At 56.6% G+C, this 9,488-nt stretch overlaps 1 protein-coding gene across 1 annotated transcript in view; it reads right to left on the bottom strand.

Moving 5' to 3' along the window:
- Positions 1–434: 434 nt before the first annotated feature.
- Irs2 (insulin receptor substrate 2) overlaps positions 435–9,488 on the bottom strand; it is a gene marked incomplete at its 5' end in the record, with an annotated part of 23,900 nt that continues 14,846 nt past the window's right edge. The window contains 1 exon segment of the mRNA XM_013515759.1: positions 435–2,640. Within this exon segment, the coding sequence (XP_013371213.1) occupies positions 2,636–2,640 (5 nt within the window).

Below are 9,488 nucleotides of genomic sequence, written 5' to 3'. Positions count from 1 at the left end.
AGAGGAGGAGAGGCTGCCTCTGTTCTCCCTCCAGGCCCACCACTTTGGACTTCTACTCAGAGGGCGCCAGCAGCCGCTTCATGCTGCACTCGGCACAAGATGGTCCGCATCAAACAAAAATCAGCAGTTCAGTCTGTATCTTAAACTGATACTTGTGCACCAAGGTGCAACTCAGTGTCTTCCCAAAAAAGCAGGGTGTGGAGTCGTATGGCTGTAATCCCAGCACTGGGGAGGCTGAGGCAGGAGGACCGAGTTCTAGGCCAGCATGGACCACATAACGAGCCTCTGTCACAATAAACAAACAAACAAACAAATAAGCATCTGAGCATTTTTAGGAGCCTAAGGTTTACTTGTTGGATCCCAACTCCCAGAAGAATATATTAGCTTTGCGTTAAATTCAGAATGCATAGGGAAAAGACATCCTCCAGGCCTGATTCATTTCATAAATAATGTATTTATTTTATTTATTGCATATGGCTATTAAGGAGGGTACCCAGGATCAATAGAGACTAAATACAACGCACTACCCTAGCCCAGCGCATTCCTGACCCCTATGTACAGCGTGGAAGACAGTGCGGGGGTGGGGGGTGGGGGAGGTGTCTGTCATAACACAATAGCGAGAAATATATTTAACATCTTGAGATCCAGAAACAATACATACCCAAAAGAAAACACTGTTTATAACGGTTAAAGTTTATATAGCAAAAAATAGTTTAAATTTAAGGTAAGTCAGGCAAAATGTACAAAGACCCAATATACATTGTGAATTTTTTTTTGCAAACATAATATACATTTTGGTTCCATTCTGTAAACTAAATTAAAAATGTAAATGTAAATATTGCATATGCCTTTTTTTGAAATGTACAGGATAGAGGAAAGTTTAGTACATCACCACACTCTCAACTCTGCTCATTTAGGCTGTGGGAGGGACCCGAACCGATGGGGTGGGGTGGGGTGGGGTCGTGCTCAGGGGCAGGCAAACTGGAGGAGGCCGTGGATGCCTCCCCCGCCCCACGGTGCCGGCAGTCACGCAGCACCACCACCCTCCGACCCCCGGGCCCCTCACTAAGGAAAACTTCAGGACACTCTGTACATCTTAGTAAAACGTATCACATATGGGAGGGGACCTTCAGACTAACTCTGCACGGCGGGGATGCGTAGCTCCAGAAAAGCAAAACCTTGAGAATGGTCAGGGTCACTTTACATTCAACTTTGTCTTGCAATACAATCCTCGGTTCTAAAGAGCTCAGCACAGAAGCAGGAAGACTTTTGCATTGCCATTGAATATATTTTTAAGACATTGAAATTTTTGGTCTTCCTCGACAGAGCCTCATTTTTAATGCATTATTCTATAGCGATATAGATCTATATATTTATATTTATATTTATATATATATATTTTTTCTCCAAAACAAAAAGTAACAACAGAAAAAAAACGAACCAACAAGTCACATCTCCAAGAATTGGTGTGGCCTCTACAGGACTATCGGGGAGACAGGCACTGGGGGCGGGGGTCCAGCCACGCGTCAGGGAGCCGTGGGGGCAGGGGACAGCTGTGGTCATCGCAACGACACTGGCATTTCGGAACACTGAAAACGGAAAACGAGGGTGGTCTCGCCGAGGTTTCTCAGCCGAGGGGCGTGCCCCGTGGGACTGCTCTCCCTCAGCTCCGGCCACAGCCAGCACGGGCGCTGGAATGCTTTCTCCCTCGATTCAAGACAGGCTTGGTGGCCAACGTCAGACCGTCATGTTTAAAGATCGTAGTACATTTTAAACACAGAATCTGACAAACCAGAGCGGCCTGGACTCACCTGCTGCCCACGTGAATTTTTGGTTAAGGAAAGGCCAGTCCTCGGGCAGGACAGCAGAGACGGCGAGCGGGCAGCCAGCGGCTTCCGCGCCTGGCGGAACGCACAGGGCTGCCCAGAGAGCGAAGCCCGTGACGGGGAGGGCTCCGAGGCCCCCGAGCCCCGCCCTGGGCCCCGCCCTCCGGGGAGCAGCGTGCTGGGCTGACGTGACACTGACGCCGAGGGCTCTGTGAATCGGCTGCAAGTCCAATCCCAGGTGCCCCTGTGGAGCGCTCTCAGGCCTGCAGCGCTCTGTGAAGCCAGTGTTGCAGGTCCCCGGGTGCAGGCCGTGCCCATGTCATGGGCAGATCACCGAGGCCACCGGACACACACGGCCCCGTGTGGTCGCTCAGGAGGCTGCAGCCCCACCCACACCTGGGCTTCCCTGAACTGAGGTAGGACGGTGGCACGGAGCCTAAGCCAGCAAACACCGGGTGTCACCGCTGGGATGGGGCAGGGGCTCCGAGCATGCAGTGGGGGGCTCTGCTCTGCAGGGCAGGTGTGGGGAGAAACGAAGACGCCGGCCACCGGCTGGGGAAGGCCAGGAAACACCCGGCCTGCTCCAAAATCACTTGGGCAACTCAGGTACAAAATCAAAGCGAAACTCAGTGCCACAGCACGGGCACAGGAGGAGGGCAGCTGTCGATCCGGGCTCCGGGCTCCTGGTCCGGCAGGCGGCAGAGCTGGTAAGGAGCTGGGGAAACCGCAGGCAGCCTTGGGAGGGAAACATGCAGGGGCGTCTGCCGGCGTCCTCCACCAGCCACCTCTCGGTGCCCTCGCCGGCCGTGTCACTCTGAAAGAGAGAGCAGAGATCTTTGGAGCCCGACTGCAGGTGCGACCCGTGACCCTCCCAGAAGTCAAGACGCTCGGCACGCAAAGGCTAACACTCTCGTCCCCAGAAACAGCTCGGGGCTCTGATCAGAGCCCGCGTTCGGAAGGCAGAGCGGCCAGCTCCCCTCGAGCCGTCCACAGGGCAGGCAGGGCTGGCGCGTTCAACGTAAGGAAAGTACTTGTGCTTGTTTCTGTGAACTGCTGCACAGAGGAAGCACGGGAGACAGCGCAGTTTTCCCTGCAAACCCTGCACTGTGAGCTCAGGCTCTGCACGGGCACAGAGGGGTGCATAGGAGCATCGGGGTGTGCGTGCCCCACATGCTCCACAGGCCTCATGCACACGTGCTCTTTGAGCCATGGGACGGCACGCCAGGCAGACTGGAGCCTAGAAACCCATGCTTCTGCCCTCAGAAAATGTTCCCACAGCCTGGTGTCATGGCGCACTCCTTCTAGCCAGCATTCTGGGAAGCTGAGGCAGGAGGACTCTGCACAGCTGGGCAACTTTTGGAGGACCTGATCTCAAAATAAATTTTTTTTTTTTGGTCTTTTTGAGACAGGGTCTCACTGTGCAGCTCAGGCTGGTCTTGAGCTCACTTTGTAGCCCAGGGTGGTCTCGAACTTACAAGATCCTCCTGCCTCAGCCTCCTGAGTGCTGGGATTACAAGTGTGTGCCACCACACCTGGCAAAATAAAAATCTTAAAAAGAGCTGGTAATATAGCTCAGCATCCCACAGCTTCAATGCCCAGCACCACCAAAAAAGAGAAGAGAGAAGGACCGCCTGTCCTGTCAAGGTCCCGAGACTCCCGGCCTGCAGCGACGCGTGCCCTGACACCCAGCCGTCTGGCCCCTCCCCGCGTCCTGCGGCCTCCTCTCCACTTCCGCCTTCCCCGGCATATCTTCCTTTGTGTTCCCAGGGCAAGAACAGAACCACTTGGAAAGCCTGACATTTCATGTGTCACTGTTTACAACTGCTTGGCTTTCTGGTAAAATGGTGCCGTGTGCGTGTGCCTCCATCACCACCCAGACACCAAGATGTCCCAGGGGACCCTCTTCAGGGTGGCTGTTTCCCCGAAAGCCACACCGGGGCGCCCCAAATGCCCAGCGGGATCCCCAGCCTGTGCCCCACGCTCCCTGTCCACCTCTTGCTGCTTCCCGCACATCTTCTGTCCAGAGGACTTGTCAGCAGGAGACCCTCAGTGCTCCCCAAATTCGCAACTGTGCCCCAAATCGCGCCCATCACCTACCTGGGGGAAAACACGCACACGTGACAGAACCTCAGCGCACAAGGTCGCTGCAGCTCCACAGAGCAGCTCCTCTCCACCCAGACACTCGGGCTGTGCTACTTTCACAGCTTTAGTTCCCTAAGTGCTATCCGATGAAACCCAATAGGCAACCAGGCCCAAACTTTCCTCACAGGGAAGATCTGTCCTCCAGGGACCTCACCCACTCCTGGGGTCTTCAGTCCCAAGGGCACCTGTGCGCACCCCTGAAGAGCAGGTGTCTGCTCGTGTCCAGCAGTCTCGCGGCTCACCCTGAAATGAGCCTGCACCTTTCCTTCACGCCCTGATCAGAGACAGATCCCATAGCCGCCCCAGGGTGGGCCACCGCTGCCCAAGTCCACCCCCAGGAAGATGTCCCATCATTTTACTTCACTCCAGGGCGGCCCACACGGAGCCCCGCCGCCCCGGGCTAAGCACAGGTCTGTGATCTTGCAATGAGGCTGGCCAGCTGCTCAGCCTTGGACACTGCCCTCTACGTGGGCTGGAACGACCACTGCTGGTCACTTCGCAGGGGGCTGCAGGGCCACTGCCACCGTCACTGTTCCTGGAGACCAGCATGTTGTGGAGAACTCCACTCCAACCATCAGACCTTCCTGAGCTTGAATGAAGTCAGATGTGTAATTTCAGTTTTTGAAGTCCTATACAGTTACCAAAACTTTATTATTTTGAGACAGCACCTAGCTAGATATTCCAGGCTGGCCTTGAACGATGTAGCCCAGGCTGGTCTTAAATGAGTGTTGATCCTCCTGCCTCAGCCTCCTTAGGGCTCAGATGACAAGTACCACCAACACCATGCAAAACTTTAACTTTTAAGCATCAGCACTCCGCAGGAACCGAAGCCCCTCACCCACCCGCACGGCCACGCAACGGTCTTCAGCAAGCTCTGCTCAGGCACAGGTGACAGCCCGACTCAGCACCACGCCCTGGGGCAGACGGGTGCGCTGGCTCCGCCAAGGGCTGCTGCTTGCCCGGGCGTTTACTCCGTGGGAGCGGCAGCCTCAGACCCCCTGGGCGCCGCTGCTCTGCACCCAGCCCTCTGCCGCCCACCCTGCCACAGCTGGCTGGACGTCCCCATGCCAACCTGAGCGGCAGGAGCTGCCCCCAAGGGTCTGGACGGTGAGCCACGGGGAGAGGCCGGGCAAGCCCTCGGCTGGGGTCCACACCTTGGCCGAGAATCTCGGCGACTCTTCAAGAATCCAGGTGGGGTACAGTGGCCACCTGTAATCCCAGCACTCAGGAAGGCTGTGGCAGGAGGATCCAAAGTTTGAGACCAGCCTACGCAACTCAAGGAGACCCTGTCTCAAAATTTAAAAATATAAAGAGGTCTGGGGATGTAGCTTGGTGTGAAGGTCCGAGCTCAGTTCCCAGTACTGAGTGGAGGAGGGAGCAGGGGACGCAGCTGGGACAAAACAAGTCCTCCTTAGCCCTCGGACACTCGGGAGGATCCTGGCTGCAAGCAGCGGGGGGCCAGGTAGGAGACAGTGCCTGGCTGCCAAATGCCCCCACGGACCGACACCCCCACATCAGGCCTTCCGTCTGGTCCTCTCCAGGACTTGCAGCCTGCAGCATCCACAGCTTTGCAAAAATGTGACCTGCTCTGAACGGACTGTGACCCCAGAATCAGAGTAGCTCACTGGGCAAGGCTCGGGGGACCTGTGCTCTGCACAGGGTGCCTGGCAGGGAGCCCCTCTTCAGGTCTGCTCGGGAGCCTTCCCGGGGGCATCACGGACCCCTTGGTATGATGGCGACCACTCCCTGGGTAAGAGGATGCTTGACTGACAGCTGCCACATCTCCACGGAAAGGCAGGCTGAACTCCAACTGGGATGCTTTCCAGGAGCCTCCGGAAGGATGGCCGAGGTGACTGTGCGCCTCAGGGCTCAGCGTCCTGGGGACACGGTGGGTCCCGTCCCCCTCTCAGCCGCCTCGGTGCCGTTCCAGCCGCTGCTCAGGGAGGCCAGGAGCAGGGAAGGGGCTCAGCTGTGGGTCCCCTTGCCCATAGGGAGGCTGGGCAGTAACCCGGGGCTGGTCAGCCCGGCCTCTGGAGGACGCGGGGGCAACCTGGCCGCCTGGGGGAGAAGGGCTGGCCTAGCTCCCGCCGTATTGCACACCTTTTTAGCTATCTGCACTTCCCGGGGGGAGGCTCCAGTAAGCAGCTAGTTATCCCCAACGCTGGTTCTGCAGCAAGCAGAGCAGAAAGGACCCGCCCAGGGTGCTGCCTGGCAGGGCCGCAAGGAGACACACGAAGTGCACCGGACCCAGCAGGTACAGGACCAAGGGGTGGGGGCCTGTTGCTCACATGCTCAGAGGCGACTGGGAAAGAGGCAGGACAGCGCGCCTGGTCACCCCACTGCTCACACCGCCTGCCCGGGACGCGGCCTCTCAGATCCCCGTCCAGAGCGACCAGGCAACAGCAGGGAACACCTGCGGCAAACGGCATGTGAGCCAGCGACTCCTCACCCTGCCTGCTGCCACCTGTGACATGTGACATCCCATGCATGACCCACGGCAGCCAGGGAGCCCAGGTCCCTGCACTCTCGCTCCACCCTTTCTCTCCCCCGGGGAGCAGTCAGAGAGCACGTGCAAGAGTGCCGCTGGGGGACCCGCCGCTGTCACTGCACTCTGGTCATCCCTTTCAGAGAAGGGAAGGATGGAGGGAAAGAGGGACAGAGGAAAGGCGGGAAGGAGACATGGGACAGGAGGAAAGAGGAAATGAACACGGTGAAACTTTATTGCTAAAACACGCGGACAGCTCGCCCACACCGCACAGGATGAGCGTCAGGACGCAGACGCACACGGCAGGGAGCCGGCGCCATCAGGGATGCTCAGGAGGACACGGGAGAGCGCGAGCCCGGCCCAGACTGCGCCAGCCACACACCAGGCCGCCCACCCTTCCAGCCCTCGCCGCCCGCTCTCAATGACTTCCGGGAGGATCTGGGCTTGTACCCCTTCGGCTTTGAGGTCCCATTTCAGGATCAGGGTGGCGCCCACACGCTGTACCCCAGACCCTGCCCCGGCTCTGTCCAGAGGGAGCAGCACAGGGCGGGGGCCACAGCGGACTCCGCCCCCTCCACAGCTGTGGCCGCCAGAACAGCTCCGGCACCTCAAATTAGCCGTGCTATCAATACTGACTTCCACAACACGGAACCACAGACTCCGTGCAGTTACACTGACTCCTAGCATCGGATAAAATTAGTCAAGAAAGAGACTTCCGGTGAACGCACACCCGTCTTCCCGCTCCACGTCACGGCTCTGTTTAGACCTTTCATGTTAAACACAGGATTACAAGAGAAAATAATAGACTTTTCAGTTACAGGAGGATTCCTGGAAAAACAGGCCTGATAATTAGAATTATCTCCTCACTTTATGAAAAGCAAAACACTCTAAGAATATGAAAAAAACAAGTAAGGCTGGGTGTGATAACAAAGAACCCAGAGATTCTAAGAAAAACGGTTACCTAAGCTTTCTTTTAAATTAGAAAAAAAATCACTTAAAAGGAAAACATGGGTGAATAAGCTCCCAGTGACAAATGGGCACCAGGGTCCCTGTGCCTCTGAGAGCGGGAGGGGCTCACCGCTGCCAGTGGCAATTAAGTCACCTTACCCCAATGTGTGTCATTAACGGAGTTCTCTGACACCGAGCTGGAACTTGTTCCTGACGCGGTACGAGACCGGACGCGACAATCTAGTTTTCTCGGGAAGCTGGAACACAGCAAGGGTCCTTCCTGAAGTCCTGCCTCACCCTTCACGTTCGATCTTGGCCTAATCCCTGAGGCAAGGAGCCAGGGGCATCCTCCAGACTCGCCCTGCGGGCCTGGTTCCCGCAGCGGTGCTGGGGGGCAGCTGATACTCTGACCCTCTTTTCCTTTTTGAGTAACTGTTATTGTGCACATCTGAGGTTTCCAACAGGACGCTACCGGATGCGTACAGAGCAACATGGTTACCATGGTGAAACAGATGAACACGTCTGTCATCTCAGTTACATTTTTGTGACAAGCAGCTAGAATCTACTTATTGACCAACAATCCCTAATCCAGTGTAATTTCAGTCCGGTGGTCCCATGCTGGGGGCTGGTCCCCTGGACGTGTCCTCCCGCCCGCCTCCCCACCCCAGTAACCATGGCTCTGTTCCTCATCTTCGCATAGATGGTCTTTCATTTCCTAGATTCTATGTCTAAGGAGATTAGGCAGCCCCGTTCTTTCATTAGGTCTTTATAAAACCCCTCAGAGGACCCCAGGTCCCACACCTGCACTTGACGCTGTGTGCCAGGTAACATAGGCACCGCACTGGTGGTTAGGGACCTGCTCCGGTGGTTAGGGACCTGCCGCCTTGCTAGCGGACAGCTCTGACCCCATCCTTCCTGCCTTCATTCTCCCAGGGTCCCCACAATGCTAGTCACGTCCTTCATCAAGTGCAGTTGAAGTAAACTGAAATAACCCCCCCTGCAGCTTATGCCATTTCTCAAAGGCTAAGCACAGTTTTCTAAAAGAAAACAAAACCCTGGGACTGTCTGAGGCCCAGAAGAAAAGAAAGCCTTTCCCTCCTCGGGAAGAACGGTCGCTTAAGGTGAAGGTGGGCAGGGTCTCGGTAGCCCAGCCTGGTCCGAGCAGCTGCTGCTGTAAATAAAGTTTTATTGGGACACAGTCCTGTCCGCTCATTGACACACGGCCACAACCCCTGTACCTGGCACTGGGTGGCTGTGACAGAGAACTTACGGCAATGAAGCTCAGTCCTCTGCTACCCAATCCCTCACGGAGCAAGTGCCAGGCCTTCTCCCAAGGTGCACTCAGACACAGCAAGCCTTGAGGAAGCCCGTGAGCGGGAAGGCGCAGATCTGCCAAGACGGCACCGCGCCTGCACCCGTGCGACACCCGGGGCTGGGCCTCTGGGGCTCCGTGCGCGCTCACACATTCAGGGACGCACCCTGCAGCCTTGCCACAGCCCACGCAGGACGAGGACGCAAGTCGGCCGGGGGTTTGGCATCAGCTTTTATCACCTGTGGCTCTTCCGCCGAGCACAGAGGCACCGCGGCAATCTGACTGCCGTGAGGCGTACGCTGCACTAGAATTCTCCACTCTGCAAGGGAGAAGTCGCACACACCAGATCCGCAAGTCACAGTGCCCCAACCTTGAGCGATCTGAAAATGGGAACACCAGCGTGACGCTTCTCCCTAACAGGAGAACGTGACACAATGTGCATGAAGATTTTGAGGTAACTTGCACATTTTTGTATGCATGATTTATACAGATGTCAAAAATATGTATTTTACATGCACTATAAAAAGGTCACATCTGAAATCAGACACCAAAATACACCCACCTCCAGGCTGCTTGTACAGACCGGTCCAGCTGCGACTCTCCTCCGTAGGCACGCACCGCTTGCTAGGTGGACGTACCAACACCCACAGCGCGAGCCCTGCTCCACCCTGACGAGGAGGTGGCCTAGCAGTCGGGCTGGAGACTCGCACCCGCTCAGACCGGAAGCCAGGCGGGGTCCCTGGATGTCCCCCAGCAGGGAGACCGGAAGCCAGGC

Source organism: Chinchilla lanigera, unplaced genomic scaffold (genome assembly GCF_000276665.1).
Source record: "Chinchilla lanigera isolate Chin_1 unplaced genomic scaffold, ChiLan1.0 scaffold00003, whole genome shotgun sequence".
Classification (NCBI taxonomy): Eukaryota; Metazoa; Chordata; class Mammalia; order Rodentia; family Chinchillidae; genus Chinchilla; species Chinchilla lanigera.
The sequence above is the reverse complement of the archived record's forward strand: the minus strand, read 5'-3'. Positions and strand labels throughout refer to the sequence as shown.